Genomic DNA, 17,921 nt, shown 5'->3' with positions numbered 1-17,921 from the left:
CTGCAAGGTGGGCTGGGGACAAATCTCATCTTGTCCTGGCGGCACTCTAGGGGGGCTGGGCCAGCCTGGCTGAGCTCGTGACCTACACATGCTCACCCAGCAGAGGTTGGGGCGGGGGGGGGGGCTGCTCCCACCTTCTTCCCCCACCCCCAGGCCTCTGATGGTGACTTCCAGAGCCCAGCCCTCACTCCTGCCGGCCCGGAGCTCAGCCCCCAAGCCACACCCGCCCTGTACTTAGGCAGCGCAACCCTTCTCATAGGTGCCCCCTTCACCCACGGCGTCTCTGCCACAGCTCTCACTCTCGTTATTATTAGACGTGATTTACAGCGGAAACGCTGAGTCAGACAAACCAAGACTCCCCAGGCAGAGGCAGTGGGAGAGGAGAGTCCAGCGGAGGTGGCCCTCTTGAGGCAGCGTTCTCGGAAGAACATGAGGAGATGGGGGTCCGGGATGAGCTGGAGGGTCATCTCTCCTGTTTCTCCTGCTTGTTCCAGGCCCCGGATCCTCACCTGGGTCTCTTGGACATTCAGACCCCTTTTCGGATCCCCCACCCAGGTTTTCAGCCTCTGATCTTCCTCAACAAGTTGGAAGAGAATAACCCAGGGATTCAGAAGTCTTGACATCAAGGTGGTTCTGCTGGGCCGTTTCCTCATACCAGGGCTCGCGGTCCAAAGATGGAGAGAGGCAGGAAAAGTGCATTGCTGGGGTCCCATCCCCCCACTCTGCAGCAGAAAACACAGTCACTGTGCGCTCGTGTGGGCGTCCGAAGGCACCAGGACACGTGGGGCACAGTTCCCACTCCCACCTTGTGCTGAAGAGCTCTGGCGGGCAGGTCCGTCTCTGCTCCCTAGGTCTCTGACTCCCTGGCAGGGAGGAACTGGGCATTGTTGCCAAAAATAAACGTTCGCTCTCCCGCTCCCTGGCTCCCGGCTCCCACTCATTAGGATGCGTGGCGTTTGGCTGCGGTCCCACACCTTGCAGCTCATTATAAATATGCAGTCGCTGCTGGCGCTACCCCAATCATCTCTGCAATCAGAGCTTTTAATTAGGTTAATTAAATTGTATCAAATCTCGCAGGGACGCAGTTCACTGATGCTGACGAGGCAGCCAAAACAGACCCCAGCTCCTCTGCTAATGAAGGCCGCTGCCTGCCTGCGCGGTGAGGGAGCCCAAGCGCATACTAAACAGGCGCACCCTGTGGGAGGAGCTGCTGCCCAGGCCCTGAGCTCTGGGGACCTGGCAGGGAGCGGGGTCTGCCTCCAGCCCACCAGGCTCCAGCTGCAGCAGACTCCCGCCCCGGGTGACCTTCGCCTTCACTATAGAACTAACCAGGGCAGCTTCTGGAGCCCAGACAGGTGGGCAGGGTCGGGGCTCTGAGCACCTGCCACCCTTACACGGCAAACTTAGGTGTGCCCCCAAGGTTCACTGGCTCCATCTGGGGTTTCCACTTTCCCTCTCCCGCAGCATGGCCCGACCAGGCCAGGACCCCATCCCCTACACACACACACACACACACACACACACACACACACACACACAGCCAGACTGAGACTACAAGGCTCATCCAGCCACTGCTGGTCTAGTCTCCATCTGCCTTAGAGGCCATCTGCCCCTGTCGGGGTGGGCGTGGTCTATAATGCTACCAGGCAGTAGCAGGAGGTGGTGGCACCCCTCAGTCTCCACGTGCCAGATGGACCCTGCATCTCCCCACCTACCACTCCACCTCAAGAGCCCTCTCTGAGGGAGGGACACTTGCCCTCTAACCCCCTGGGATCAAATTAGCTAGAGATGCAAGACGGTCCCTCATTCCCTAGCCCCTGCCTGTCCTGAGACGGCTGTCCCAGTCCCCTGGCAATCCACAGCTGGCCACAGGGGGCCACAGGCTCCAGAGCTAGAGAGGGCCCTGCAAAGCTCCTCCCGTCTTTACGCAGGAAGGGAAGTGCTGCCACCTCCAAAGGGACTGTCCCCAACGCTCTGCTCAGCCAGGCTCCAACCCCCTCCTCTCAACCCCTCTGTCACTGGCCTCAGTGTCGCTGAGCAGCTGAGGAGAGAAGATGGGGAAATTTTCAGTGCTCTCGGGACATGCTGTTTCTGCTGCAGAAGCTGGTTTTTTGGCTTGGAAAGGTTTTTTTTTTCCACCCAGTAATGTGAAAACATGAAACCTGAAACCAACCCCCCGACATTTGCCACCGCAGAGAGAAGACTTTGGGGGAACTAGGAGAGAGCTGTAAATGAGTCAGGCTGATTCAGGGCAGGGGGGGCTGCCCAGCTGCCTCCGGGGCACCAGAGTTTCATTAACACTTATGGTCTGGGCTTGACCGTCAGGTGACACACGACAGGAGGAGAGAAAAGGACTTCCTTCCCACCCTCAACCCCAAACACAGCAGTCCCCAGATAAACTCCTCTTGCTGAGAAACAGCTAGGTCCTTGGCTCTGACTTGCACCAGCCTCTACTACCACCCTCGCAGCACCACTGCCCCGACACCAGCCAGTCTGCTCCCCTCGCACAAGAAAGGAAACGGCCGTGGCCATTACCAGGGCCATCGAGGGATGCAGCCAAGACTGGGTAGGGAGAACTAGAAACCAACTCCAGTTAGGAGAGATACAGATTAGACAGCACTTCCCCAAAGTAATGATGGATTCAGGAATAAGGAACAGGGAGATTCCTTACAGGGAGTCTGAAGAAGCAGGAGAGATTTTTTCCCCTTGACTGGAGAAGTTAGGAAAGGAGGGCAAGCAGAAGCATGAACTGGGCAGCCTCCTGAACCTCCTAACTCTACTCGCTGGACTTGGGAAAGGAGGCTCTGCCTCTCGGCGTTGCGTAGCTGCTCTGGGCTCCTTCCCTACACTTTCCGCTGAGACAGACCCAAGGGAGCTGGGCGGGAGCCCTGCCAGCAGGGAGGCCCCATGACCTGGCTGGCAAAAGAGAGCACACCCTCCGACCCCAGGAAGTAGCTGCACAAGAAACCTGCTGACACAGCCCCAGGATGGTATCTCAGGTCCCCCATCTCCTCTGCTCACCTGGGGCTTCGGCCCACCCTTCCCCAACACGCTGTGCACGAGGCGGCTCTGTGAACCGACGCTGGGAGAACTTGAGGAGGAAGGGAGGCCGGCACCATTCACCCACTCGCCTGTCTCAAGTCCCAACAGGCCCCAGCCTCACCGGCCTCCACAGGTAGGCAGGGCGAGTCTGCATCTGCTGGCTGCCTCCCCTGCTGGAGGCCGTGCAGCTCTTAATTGTTCGCTGCCCCAGAGACAGCAGCATGGGGAGACAGCAAGCCGTAAACAGACACTCAGAACTGCACGTGGGGAGACCCCACCATGTCTCAGTGGAACCACCCTCTGGACGACTTGGGACTCCAACACAGGCTTCCTCCATGGTCCTCACTAGAAACGTGAAGAGAAAGCCCTTTCCTGCCCAGTCCTTTGGGGGCCACACTTATCTCATGCTAGGGGAGCAGCGATGGAGAAAATCTTTTTTCACAAGAGTTCTACCATGTGGCATTAAATGCAATGAACAAATGCATACTAAGCACCTGTGGAGTACTGGCCACGTCAAACAGCAGCACCCCGAGAGCTAACCCCAGCGAAGGGGCAGCAGCGCCACCTACTGGGCCCTTTCCCACCCTGCCGCCAGGAATCAGTTCAGTAAAAGTTTATTCAAAAATAAGGGCTTCCCTGGTGGCACAGTGGCTAAGAATCTGCCCGCCAATGCAGGGGACACAGGTTCAAGCCCTGGTCCGGGAAGATCCCACATGCCGCGGAGCAGCTAAGCCCACGCGCCGCCAACTACTGAGCCTGCACCCTAGAGCCAGCGAGCCACAGCTACTGAACCCACACGCCTACAGCCCATGCTCGGCAACAAGACAAGCCACCGCAATGAGAAGCCCGCGCACCACAACGAAGAGTAGCCCCTGCTCACTGCAACTAGAGAAAGCCCATGCTCAGCAACAAAGACCCAACGCGGCCAAAAATAAATAAATAAAATTAATTTAAAAATATATATACAGTAAGGCCTAACACTCTCCTGCTTCAATCAGAAGGGCCCTAACAGGTGGCAGTGGCCTGAGCCAGGCTGGTTGGGTCTCTGCTGGAGAGACCTGGGGCTTCCATGTCACCCGTGGAGCTGCCGCCTTGGAGACTTGGATTGTACAAACCTGAACGACACGTGTCCTGCCAAGGGAAATGTTCTCCACCTCCGCAAGCCGCCACACTCCCCCTGGCACAGCCACAGCAGGGTGCCACCAAGAGTCCAAGGCACCCCTGGCCCTGGAGGGGTGGATCCAAAAGAAACGAGTCTCTTTCCCAAGCAAGGAGCCAGAAGTCTGAGGTTCCAATGGGCACTAAAACGTCAAAGCCCTTGGCCTATTTTCAGGACCCATGAGGCTGGAGCCTCTTAGGTTAAACACAGGGGCCGCCAATCTCTTCCCTTAGAATCCTCGGGCCTCGGAGACAGCCTTCGGTTTAAGAGCAGCTCAGGGCCCCTAGCTTTATTCCCTTACAGTGAGTGCTCTGGTCACTTCTACCCTGGAACTTTGTACTCAGAGAAGATGGACCTTCCTGCTCCATTTGGCCTGTACCCCTACATAGCATTTGAGGACTTGTGGGTGTGTAATCTGCGTACATGAAACCCCAGTGGTGTGTTCGTGCACACACCTGTGTTTATGAAGCCCTGAGAGCCTAGAAAGTGTGTGCACCTTTGTGTGGGCGTGCGCTTCACCAGAAGGCCTTTAGGTATACCTCCACCCTCCTCCCACCTTCCTCCCCGGCGGGGCAAGGCAGCCACAGCAGCGGCAGCAAGCAAGCTGTTCTGTCCCGGGAACAGACTGCTGCTGGAACTGTTGGCTCCTCTGTCCAACGCCCATGGGATGAGTCCCTTTCCTGACTCAGGCCTCAAGTCTCCAGACGCCTCTGTCATAAGACCATCAACATTTACTTAGCACAGCACCTTCCCAGACTGGGAAGCACTACCTTCCTGAAGGCAAAAGCTGCTGGCTTCCAGTCCCCTGGCCCTTCTTCCGGCTTTCCAGGGCTCCCAGATCTGAATCCCACTGAGTACACCCTTAGGGAACAGGCTTTCATTTCAGGCTTTGTATAAGAACATAATAGTCACAGGAATTTATTAAGCTTTAGTAACTTTTCTTTTTAAATACCCGCAGAAGGGTGCTCTTCCCCCTCCAGGGGGTGAGGTGTAAGCGAGCCTCCCAGAACCCTGCTCCTCACACATCTGCTCTAAGCACGCTCAGCCCTGTCCTGACTGGCCTCGGCCTACCATCCCTGTGTGGGCAGGCAAGGGAAGGGTGAGACTCTGGGAGGTCTATGTGTCTGCCGCACACACGCTGGGATACTATTTCTAGGGTGAAGGCCTGTACCAAGCCATTTATAGCCTTGGAATCAAGAGCTGGCCAGGAGGGCAGGAACAGAGAGCCAGGTCTGTTCTGATCTGAGCTTCATCAATAAAGAAGAGGTGCCCCTGTGAGTTCTTAATTCCAAGGGTTTCTATCTGCAGCTGTAAAGTGTAAAAGAAAAAAAGTCCTTCCTGGCTAACGTATGCAGCCACCTGAATAGCCAATAAATTAAGAATGAATGGGGGTAAAATCAGGCTATCCACTGGTTAAAACATTATGCAAACATTAGAAATATTTACTTTAATTTTTACTATGAGCACATATTACTTTTAAAAATTTAATGATGTAACAAAATGGAAAAGAGCTAATGATTTAATAGTAAGTGAAAAAAGTAGGCCATAAAGGTGTTTAATTACAACTACAAAACACAAAAACCAGTGCCAACCTCTACAAAATGGAGGAACTCAACCAGAATGCTCTTGATAGTCGTTCACCTCCATTTCCCTAACCTCCTAGCATAGTTAAGTATGCAACAGCTATCTGTCGTTCTTGAATAAGTATTGGGATTAGAGATGAACTCACGTGTTTTCCAAATTTGCTATATAAAAGATTATGTAACTTTTATAATGAAAAAACATGAAAGTATATAAAAATAAGACTGATTTCAGGGAATTCCTTGGTGGTCCAGTGACTGGGACCTGGCGCTTTCATTGCCTTGGGCCTGGGTTTGATCCCTGGTCGGGGACCGGGGATCCTGCAGGTTTCGCACAGCGGCCAAAAAAAAAGACTGATTTCAACAATTCAACAACCCACAAACAATTTAGACAGGGGGAAGGGGCTTTAACACTGTTCACGTCAAATGTCAGATCTATAATAAATTACGGTTATAAACAGGAAAACCAAATCACTTAGAAGAGTGGAATCTGAAGTTACTGGAAAAAAAAAACATAAACTCTTCCACGTGGAATGACAGGCTTATCTTTAACACTTCAACGTTTTCGACGACTCTCAAATTTGTAAATAGCTGGGGAGTTGACTGTTTCTTTCTTCACCTTCACCTTCTGAGTTTTATCCTACAAAAGAGTAAAAAGTTACCAGTAAATAGTAGGAGAGGTCTGTGTAAAACAGCAAGTTTAATAAACTACCTATTAGAAAGCCCCTAATTCAGCCCGTCTCAATGTTCAAGAGAGACAAAGCCCTTTGTCCTAAGGCATCCCCAACGCGATGAGTCAAGTTCTCCCCTGGGCATCTATAATGAGGCTGGCTGTGCAGAAGTTCTTGTGAAAATTGAGAAGAAAGGTACTTAAATCATTATCTTGTAGGGCTTCTTCTCTTACGGAACCCAAGTTGAGAAAGGCAGACCAGAATGATCTGCAAAGCTGAAAATCTTGACATTTAGAGGAATGATAATATGAAAGGGGCATCTTATATTCCTTAGCTCTGCTATTTAACTACACAATGTTGTCTATTTTTAAACACCAATGAGTGACACGCACTGTTTTATTAACCTGTTTAAATGTTACAGATAGCTGCTCATAAGCTATAAAGTTCATATGTCACCCGATCCTACCCTTTGCTGTTCCAAAGCACTGACTAATAAGCAAGCCCCTTATTACCTTCTTAATCAAGGAACATTTCAACACTGTCAGAGTAACAGACACTGGCTCAAACCACTGCCCCTGAGGAGCAGACATTTTCACTGGGGTTGGTTTACACACAGCTGAAAGCCAGTCTCAGTTTAGAACTTTACAAGGAAAAAAATAAAATAAAATAAAATGAAGGCCTAAGCCTCTCTCTCCTCACCAGAAGATCTTTGCGAGTTTGAATTTTCTGTGCAATAACAAACAATTTCTTCTCGCGCTCAATCCGCTGTGTCAGGCAGTTATACTGCTTTTGCCTCTCTTTCGCTATTTGCTGCAGAAGAAACACACATTTTCAGTAAAACAATTAACAGGGTAAAAATGAGTAAGAAACTGTTTCTTAATCCACTTGGGCCCAAACGCATAAATGGTTTCATCAATTCCCTCCTTACCCCAGAATCAACATAACAAGAGACTCTGAAGTTGGCCATTTTAGGAACACCACATTCCAGAGCTCCATGGAAACTTGGAGACTTGCCCATGGACACAAGGCTCACCTGGAGCAGAATCAGGACTGCGCCTCGAGTCTCACAGATCCCAGGAATCTTTCCACTACTACGCTGAGCTGTCTGAGCGTCCCGGTTACCTAACGTGCAGGAATGAACCAGTGCTGGAAACCCTACACAATGAGTAGAGAAGCAGAGAAGGGCTACCGGGCAGTGTGCTGGTGTCAGAACCGCGGAACTCAGAGAGCAGAAGGACTCTGTCAGTGGAAGCTGACCTGAAAATTCTCACTGCTGATGACCCCTCGAAGACCAATGGTCCTTCAATGTGGGGGGATCACAGACCTCTGAGAAACTGATGAAAGCTTTGGATTCTTTCTTGACATAAATGTATATATGTATTCGTACAAATTCATACAAATGTATATACCCAGTCACACAAAATTTCAAGGTGGGAAGAAGGTGTTCATAGAATTCCTAAAGCCCATTCATGGATCGCTCACCCCCTCCAAGTTACAGACTAAAAATTCCCTTGCAAGCCACCCACCAGCAGTCTCTTAATAAAAATAATTTTGCTTTAAACAAGACAGTCAAAAGAAACAACACCACTAGACAAAAAGGGCAATCCAAACCTTCCCAACTTCTCAAAAGCTAAGATGGTGAACTATTCTACATAGGACTTCGGAACACCAATCTCTTTAGGGACTACTGCAATACTTGAGAAGTGTCGGCGACACAGCTAATTGAAAATACAACTACATGACAAAGAGGGTTATCACTAGAACACCAGTCAGCCGGCTCCTCGGCTGGAAGTGTTATCTACACAGAGGGGAATATTACTGGGCCTTGGATTTAAACAATTCACCAATTCTAGCGTAGTCTCACAGCAGTGGTTTCAGACAGCTTTTGTTTTCACTTTGTTGCACAGACTGTTGATTTATGGGATTACCCAATATAATCAAACTAATTAGGGGTATTTATATTACTAAAGCAAATTTAGCTGCCTCTGAGCTAGAGAAGCTGCTGTGAAATTAAACAAAGCTGATGCAGTGTAAATGATTCAAATCCAAACAGAACAGCTGTCTGCTTGAAACACATTGACAGCATTTTTTTTAATGAATCAGTCAGAAGTGAGAGTTCAACTCCAGAAGACTTGGAGAAAAAGCATGTCTTCTCACAAACCCAGTTACAGTGATGGAAAGCACCGTAAGGACAAGTCAATACAAAAGTTGGGGTACAAATGCAGAACATGAAAGACCTTTTGATATGCATATTCACTGTTAAAGGTTTAATATCAAAGTATACCAAATCCCTTCATCTTCAGTGTCCCCTCCTTTCTCTGCCTTTTAAAACTGTTGGCACCTGTCACAAGCATTGAAAGCACAAAGCCCAGGGTCAGAGGTAGGATTCAAATGCAGACCTAGGGAATTCCCTGGTGGTCCAATGGTTAGGACTCGGTGCTTTGCCGGGGCCCGGGTTCAATCCGTGGTCAGGAAACTAAGATCCCGCAAGCCTCGCAGCATGGCCAAAAAAAAACCCCAAAACAAATGCAGACCTAAAGGCCAGAAAGTAAGCTCCTGACCACTATGCTACACGTCCTCTAATCTTAGAAACCAAGGAACCCTTCTCCACTTCCGTTCCCATCACCAAATCCTCCTTCCACTTCTCTAAGAGAACTTAGTAAGTTTTCCAAAAATAATCATCTTAAATGCAGTGGGGAGAAAGAAAAAAAGAACCTAGATTCCCATAAACTCAGACCTGAAGAAAAATGGAGAAAATTACCTTAAGTCGAGTCTGATTGTTAACTCCTTTCACTTTCTCCTTCTGCAAGGTCTCTATCGTAGGTCTGTTAAAGACTCTGTCGACTAGTTCTGGGGCTGTTCGCAGGTGAGTTGCAATATCAAACTGTTCGACTAAAAGTCAAGACAATCCTTAAGGCGCTGTCTCTGACACCAAACAACACAGACCAATATGCTAGACTGTCCCAGAAACTTTCAAACATTTCATACCTTCCTTTTTGGTGTCAAAAAAAAACACATGCTTCTTCTGTTGCTTCCCCTGGAAATCCAGCAGATGGAGCTCTGATTTTAGTCTTTCAATTTTCTAGGATACAGAATATGGTCTCATTTTATATTGGGTTCTTCTAGGGTATCAGAAATGAATTTGCACAAGTTTAGACCATTCCACATCATTATCACCAGCCTGCAAAGAATCTGCTTCATTCTTTTAAAAGAAAGGACCACTAACATTTATCAAGCACCAACCACATGTCAGGTAGGGGGCTAGCTAGGCACTACACAAAACTCATTTAATCCTTACAACAATCCTATGAGATAGAAATGTGGAAACAGCCCCAGGGAAGTTAATTTGCCCATAATCATGGGGCTAATGAATGGCAGAGCCAGAGTTTAAACCTAAGTCTGTCTCAAACTTGACCTCTTTCCATTCCACCATGCTGACTATACTTTTAAACCATTATCATAACTAAGTGTACTTTAAGATTGGAAATGCCAGAAGAAATCAACTTACAACTCGAGATCAATGGATTTCTATTTCTCTTCTTAACCAACAAAAACATATCAGAATAAAGAGTTTTAGTTGTTACCTTAGCTTCTGCAACCCTTTTCATTTCTATATATTTGACATCCTGAGTTCTCATTAGTTTCAGCTGCTCTGGAGTTACTTCTTCCTTAGTCTCCTTAATAACATGAACTCCATCCTAAAATCCAAATTTAAAAGATACGTTTCCTATTAGATTAAAATCATTAATAAGTTGTTGGCATAGTTCCTGGCTGGAACAAAGACAACCAAAGGCAACATACAACAGCAACACAATGCACCAGGCCCCCAAGACACACATTCAATTCAGCACCTCCAATCACCCTCTCAGAATAGCTCCAGGCATCAGGCAACTGCAAGTGCACGCTGCTCATGAAGGGGCAGCTTTGCCTTTTGCATAATGACCAGGAGCACCTGACCAACTGGAGAAGAGCTAAATAAAAGCCTAGGGTCCTAGCTATCCATCTCCTCCCTCATCCTTATCTTCCTTGTTGAGTTGGAGCTCAAAACACCAACTGAGGGACTGCCCTGGCAGTCCAGTGGTTAAGACTCTGTGCTTCCACTGCAGGGGACATCGGTTCAATCCCTGGTTAGGGTACTAAGATCCCACATGCCATACGGCATTGCAGGGGGAAAAAAAAACCCAACTCATCCATTAGGCACCCACCTGGAGTTTAACCCGAGTCATTTTATAGTAGAATTCATCTGGATTTTTTTCAAGAGCCTTCTTCCGGAGAGCTCTAAGGTATTTTTGCTTTTTCCGGTAGTCACTGAAAAGCAGGTTAAACAACGTTCATGGCAAAAAAGGAAAAAAAAAACCACAACAAGCAAACTTTACAAGCATCTAATGATACATACAAAATGAAACTCAAAAAAGCCAAAGGAGTGACTACATTCGGCCCACACTCCAATGTCACACTCCACTGTCAGATGTTGAGCTCATCTCTTTGTGGGTCCTCTCCTATCCCTGTTCTACCTGGAATTAACAGTCCCCATTTCACGTTAAGTTTTACTGCCATCTACATCATTACAGGGAGAGACCCAACAAAGCACAGATTACAACTCCTCAGACGGGGTTCTGATGCAAGCTTGGGCACCGAGTGATCAAATAAGATTCAGAAACTACACGTTGTAGTATAGCATAGTGACTAGAATCGTGGACTCTGGAGCCAGACTGGGTTCAAATCTTGGCTCCACCACTTCCGGCTGAGTAATCTTGGATAAATTAGTTAACCATTCTGTATCCCAACTTAATCTGTGAAATGGGTGTGATAATAATAGTATCCCCAAAGACTGCTGGAATAAATGCATGTAAAAATGGTAACTCTCTTAGAACACTGCCTGGCCTAATGACAGCACTCAGATGTTATTATTTGCCTGAAAAACTCTGGAACCCAGAGCAATCCACTTAATCCATCACCAGCTGCTCCAGGGGCATAAAAAGGACCTCAGCTGACATGCATGGCTAACAAATAATTATGAAATGTTTTGTAAATAAAGTGCTAAAGAAGAAGAATAGGGATAATTGTTTTATAAAATGTTTTCGAAATTCATTATCACCCACACTCAGTCCCATGAATCCATCTTTCACATGTCTTCATTCCACACCACACATGGTGATGTAAGAGACTCAACAAATGGAATGTTAGATTCTATCTTGAACTTCAAGAAAAGGGAGAGAAAAAAGATTCGGCTTTTAGCTCAAACACCAAGGCAGAAGCAAACCAAAGCCACTCTGAGAAAACGATCTGGAGCAACATAATAAAAAAAATTCTCAATGCAACTACAGTTAAATAAATAACGCTCTGCCTAAACAAAGAGAGAAGTTTAGGGCCGCAGAAAAGTATCTGACAGGCTGCCAGAGCTTTGGCCATTTTATCAATGGCAGGAAATCATCCCCTGCTGGACACTCAGGCAATTCAGCTGTAGTACAGGGAGGCTGTAAGCTTTTCTGGCAGCACCGCTCCCGGAAAGACTGTACTCACTCTGCACGAAGTTTGTAATCTTTCTTTTTCTCCAGCAGGCCCAGATGTTTTCGAAAGCTGGGCTAGAAGACAAAAGGGGAAAAAAAGTGCTTAGTTTCCTCAGCAAACACATACCCGAATCAACAGGACACTTGACAGGAACAAGAATCTCTGGAGCGTTCAGTAAGTCCATGTCCTGGCAGCCAATGTGCTATCCTGTTCCCTCCCCTCCCCCAAATGGGCACTGCCCAAGGATGAGAGGCCAATGCAGGCGCCAGAGAGGTCACAAGTACTGCCGTAGTAGGCTTCTTGGCCTATTAAGGACAGAGAAAGGCAACAATGACTCGGCACTAAGAAAGCAGTTGCCAGTTGTACTAAAATTACTACAGACTTAATCCAAGGGTTTATAAAATACTACGAAGGGAAAACATAGTAACAGGGAAGCAACTGTGGTTAAGAGAGCTAAATTTAGAGTCTGAAGAACTGGGTTCAAATCCAAGCTTTACCTCTTAACAATCTGTGACTCTGGGCACTTCACTTAACGTCTCTGAGCTCCTGTTTCCTAGCTATAAAATAAGAACAATAAGATCTACTTCTCACGACTATCCTGAGGGTTTAATGAGCCTCTGTAAGTGGTAGCTGCCCGCACACAGCCTGGCACATAGCTGGTGTCCAGCATATGTGTACTGTTATTATTCTAATTTCAGTACTAAGCATGAGAGAAAACCAAGTATGACAGAAAATACTTTCTCTGATACAGAACTTGGATAGCATGAAGGTACAAGGATTAAATCTTGGTATTATCTTTCTACAAGCTATCACTACTTGAGCACTTAACCTACGGCAAGGTCAGTGCTAGATGCTTTTGCCTACATCATCATAATAGGCCACATTTATTAAGAATTACCATTACATTTTAGGAAAATGTGAAAATATAAAATTAAAAGGAAGAAAAGAAAATCACTATAAAGAATTTGTATGGGGACTTCCTGGTGGCGCAGCAGTTAAGAATCTGCCTGCTAGGCTTCCCTGGTGGCGCAGTGGTTGAGAGTCCGCCTGACGATGCAGGGGACACGGGTTCGTGCCCTGGTATGGGAAGATCCCACGTGCCGCGGAGCGGCTGGGCCCGTGAGCCATGGCCACTGAGCCTGCGGATCTGGAGCCTGTGCTCCGCAACGGGAGAGGCCGCAACAGTGAGAGACCCGCGTACCGCAAAAAAAAAAAGAATCCGCCTGCCAATGCAGGGGACACAGGTTCAATCCCTGGTCCGGGAAGATCCCACGTGCCGCAGAGCAACTAAGCCCATGCGCCACAACTACTGAGCCTGCGCTCTAGAGCCCGCGAGCCACGACTACTGAGCCCTTGTGACTAGAGCCCGTGCTCCGCAACAAGAGAACCCACCACAATGAGAAGCCCCCGCATCGCAACGAAGAGTAGCCCTCACTCACTGCAACTAGAGAAAGCCTGCGCCCAGCAATGAAGACCCTACACTTCCAAAATTTTTTTTAAACTAAAAGAATTTGTATGTACTTTTACTTTGCTTTGTAAAAGCTAGGAGTTTTGACATTCCCAGAAGGTAAAAAAAAATTCCTGTTCTCTTGTTAGGATGAGTATGTAACATGAGTAAATAAAATTTTTATCAAGGTGAAAAAAAAAAATGAAATACTGTTACAAAGCAATCTGCTATGCTCCTTACACACAATGTCATTTATCCCCAAACAATCATGGAATGTGGATAAAGTAGGCACTACTGTTACCCCAATTTTCCAAAAAGGGAATGAGGTTTAGAGAACAACTTGCCCAAGAACATAGACAGAACTAGTAAGTGGCAAAGCTAGAACGAGACCTATTCTAACTGGGGACACAGTCTGATCTTCCCCACCCTCCTACACTGCATCCTCTTCCACTTTGAATATTCTCGATGTTTGAGGCAGTACATAAACTTCTCTACTGTTTAAACTTGTATAATAACTTGAGTGGAATTTTTAAAATTTATTTCTTTATTTACTTGTTGGATGCATTGGGTCTTCGTCGCTACACGTAGACTTTCTCTAGCTGCGGCAAGCAGGGGCTACTCTTCATTGTAGCATGTGGGCTTCTCATTGCAGTGGCTTCTCTTGTTGTGGAGCATGGGCTCTAGGTGCATGGGCTTCAGTAGTTGTGGCATGCAGGCTCAGTAGTTGTGGCTCGTGGGCTCTAGAGTGCAGGCTTCAGTAGTTGTGGCGCACGGGCTTAGTTACTCCATGGCATGTGGGATCTTCCTGGACCAGGGCTCGAACCCATGTCCCCTGCCTTGGCAGGCAGATTCTTAACCACTGCACCACCAGAGAAGTCCTTGGGTGGGATTTTTAACAGTCTCCTCTCTCATCCTCTACCTTGAAGTGATGCAAGAAATAACTCAATATTTAAAATAATACCCAAGTCCTCTCTTGATCATTATTATTTTAATTATAGCAGACAAAGAGAAGTTGACAGAGAATAGAGAAAGAACACTCAAGGGTCAAAAGAGCAACAAAGTGGGCTTCCCTGGCTCTCATCAATGTGTTTACCAACCTTTCCAGCATGGCCTCCTCCTCACCTCTCCCACAAAGATCCTCTATTCCCACTCAGACATGGCCATGTCATGCTCTTTGCCTCTGCCTTGTCTACGAATCCAAATGAACTACCCACAACTGTGCCTTTGGACACGCTATTCAACCTCTTTAAGCATCAGGTTCCTCATTTGTATTGATACAAATGAGGATAACATCTGCCTCACAGGAATGCTGTAGGATTATACAAGATAATCCTCGTACAGCATGTTGGGCTGTACCTAGCATACAGTCAGTGCTCAAAAAGTGACAGTTATGGGACTTGCCTCGTGGCACAGTGGTTAAGAATCCACCTGCCAATGCAAGGGACATGGGTTCGGGCCCTGGTCCGGGAAGATCCCACGTGCCGCGGAGCAACTAAGCCCGTGTGCCACAACTACTGAGCCTGCGCTCTAGAGCCAGCGAGCCACAACTACTGAAGCCTGTGCGCCTAGAGCCTGTGCTCCGAAACAAGAGACACTGACATAAAGAGAAGCCCGCGCAACACAATGAAGAGTCGCCCCCGCTCACGGCAACTAGACAAAGTCCACACTCAGCAATGAAGACCCAACACAGCCAAAAATAAATAAATAAAATAAATTTTTTTTTTTTAAGTTGACTTCCAAGTCCAACAAGTTTCACTGTGATGCTTTCTCTCATCATCTCTCCTCTTCCCACTCATGTTCCTTATTGAGCATTTTTGTTTATTTTTTAATTTGGGGTTTTTTTTCCCTTCTTTTTTTCCCCCCCTCTCATTGGGCATTTTTTTATGCATCTCTTATAAAGTTGCTTCTTTATTCAACTTTTAGTAGCCTCTGGATTCAAAACACTTGGTCTGATCCCTGGCTTTGCTGATTGCCACCTACAGCTGTATGTCTTTGGGCAAATTACTTAACCTATCTGAGCCTCAGCTTCCCCATCTGCAAATGTAAGAAAATAATAGTACCTACTTCCACAAACTCTTGAGAGACAAATGAGATAATAAGGGTAAAGCATTTTGCACTTTGTCTGGCTCTGGCACACAGCAAGCACTTCTAGCTGTTATTTTTAGATAGTTCCACACAATGGTCCAAACAAGGTGGCAGATTATCGATACACTGCTCCCAGCACACCACTGAGCATACAGCAAGTGCACAATAAATGTCTGATAAATGCTATTAAGCAGGAAGACTGAACTGTGGTTGGGAGGCCTTAGTTCCATCCCATCCATCAGTGACACAGCTTTAGACACATCCTTCTCTTTCTCTTCCCCATCTGTAAAATGAACTTGCACCAGACATCCCTAAGGGCCTTTCTGGATCAGATATTGTGTGATTCCTGAGAACAGAAGAATAAATTGATTCTGCATATATTAAATGAATTTCCACTCAATCTCTCCACACAGACACACCCTCCACAGAAGTCCTGCAATTGTTTATTCGGTCTGAATTTGGTGTTTGTGACTGGGCAAGTCAATTCTGTTCTTTGGACCTCAGTTTCCTCATCTGTATAATGGGGTTGGAAAACACCAACATTACATGGTGAGACATAAACAAAAAGCGTACGTGGCAGATCTCCATGGATCTCAAAGCCCAGGCATGATGATGATAGCACATTAATTAACTCCAATCTCTTCGGGATCAGCCTGCATACACAGCGGACAGGGCTGAGTATCTTTAGATGTGGATTCCAGTTCCAGCGGGGACACTAATTGGCTGTGTGAACTTTGACCTCAACTTCCCCAGAGAAGATCAAGCACTTTACACACAGTATCTCATTTAACTACTTCAATGAAACCTTGCAGGATAGCTTTGATTATCTCCCAGGAATAGGGACAGCTGTGCTCTCCTAGCTAGAACGACCACCCCCTCCTCCCCGAACCGCGAGGGTCCGCCCCAGCCACGCCTGCGTCGTCAGCATATATTTGCATGTATTTACAAGCAACATCTCCGCACAGAAAAGGCCAGGACCCGCAGCTGGGTACGTGGGGGGTAGGCCCGGGGCAAGAATAGCACGTGGGGCCACCGGCCAGCGTTCGTGGGGCCCGTGCGGTCCTACCTGGCTTCGCTCTCTGTGTTCCCGCTGCCGCGACTTAGCAGCTTTCCGAAAAGCCGCCGCCATGTCTGCTCAGTCCTGGAAAAGCTCAGTAGACAACGCCAGGTCCGCACCGCCTCGTCCACTGACCCTACCGGATATAGGCCAAGCCGCCAGAGGTTTAGAACCGCCCCCTTCCTTTCTGCAGCCTATCCAGCGCCTGCTTTTCCGGAAATACGTCATCTAGCAAAAGGCGTCCGCGCCAGGCTGCTTCTGGGAAGTGTAGTTCTCTAGGTCTAGCCTCGTGACTCTACAACAGCCAGTTCTTATTCGCCAGAGCCTGTCCACGTGTACGGTGAGTTCGCCTTCGTGATCCGCTCCGTTGGCACCTGGGAGCATCGTGGCTGGCACTGTCCTTGGGGTGAGCTGGGCCTGGAGTGTGCGCATGTGCAGTCGACTACAGCTCTGCTCCGTTTGCCGTGTTTATGCGGTGTATTTGTATACACTGCTAGGTATAAGATAGGTAACTACTTTAGAACTGACTGTATAGCACAGGAAACTCTACTCAATGCTCTGTGGTGACCTAAATGGGAAGGAAATTCAAAAAAGAAGGGATATATGTATATTTATAGCTAATTCACCTTGCTGTATAGCAGAAACTAACACAATATTGTAAAGCAACTGTACTCCAAGTAAAAATAATAATAATTAAAAAATATAATTGCTTTACAATGGTGTGTTAGTTTCTGCTTTATAACAAAGTGAATCAGTTACACATATACATATGTTCCCATATCTCTTCCCTCTTGCGTCTCCCTCCCTCCCACCCTCCCTATCCCACCCCTCCAGGCGGTCACAAAGCACCGAGCCGATATCCCTGTGCCATGCAAAAGCTAGGGGCCCTGTGAATTTTCTGGTGTACCGGAAAGAGCACTCTATAGAGAGACAAGCATCCTTAAAACCATGTCTGGCTCTGCCATGTACTGGCTGTGTGACTTTTGACAGGTCGCTTTGATACCGACCAGTGTTCCTGGCCTTCCCCAACCAATAGAAATTGACTAGAGGCCAGGTAAGAAATTCAGGCAAGGCTTTATTGGGGCCCCTGCAGGTGCAGGAGGGAGCAAAAACAGGTAACAGGTTCCCTTGCTTGCTCCGGGAACTGTGGGCGTGGCAAGCTCGTTCCTTATATGGGGTGAGGGTTGGGGTGTGTCCAGGGGTCAGGCCAGAGGGGTGGCTTAGGTGTGTTCTGCCCACGCCTTTGTGGTGATGAGTGCAGGGGGCATGCGCAGTACCCTGCTTTTGCTTCCAACACCCGTTTTTTTGCTCCTGACTCTTCAGAAGTGGCAGTTGGGGTTTTTTTGGTCTTTTTGTATCTTTTGGTCCA

At 47.7% G+C, this 17,921-nt stretch overlaps 1 protein-coding gene across 1 annotated transcript; it reads right to left on the bottom strand.

The window, feature by feature from the left end:
• Positions 1–5,704: 5,704 nt before the first annotated feature.
• UTP11 (UTP11 small subunit processome component) lies at positions 5,705–16,709 on the bottom strand. Its single transcript, XM_032608240.1, has 8 exons — positions 16,562–16,709; positions 11,976–12,037; positions 10,658–10,760; positions 10,037–10,150; positions 9,441–9,534; positions 9,214–9,344; positions 7,152–7,262; positions 5,705–6,421 (listed from the first exon to the last, which is right to left on the bottom strand). Exons 1-8 carry the CDS (start codon positions 16,622–16,624, stop codon positions 6,338–6,340), a joined length of 762 nt encoding a protein of 253 aa, XP_032464131.1. The 5' UTR covers positions 16,625–16,709; the 3' UTR covers positions 5,705–6,337.
• Positions 16,710–17,921: the final 1,212 nt, after the last annotated feature.

The sequence above is a fragment of the Phocoena sinus genome, chromosome 1 (assembly GCF_008692025.1).
Source record: "Phocoena sinus isolate mPhoSin1 chromosome 1, mPhoSin1.pri, whole genome shotgun sequence".
NCBI lineage: Eukaryota > Metazoa > Chordata > Mammalia > Artiodactyla > Phocoenidae > Phocoena > Phocoena sinus.
This window is presented reverse-complemented; position numbering and strand designations above follow the sequence as displayed.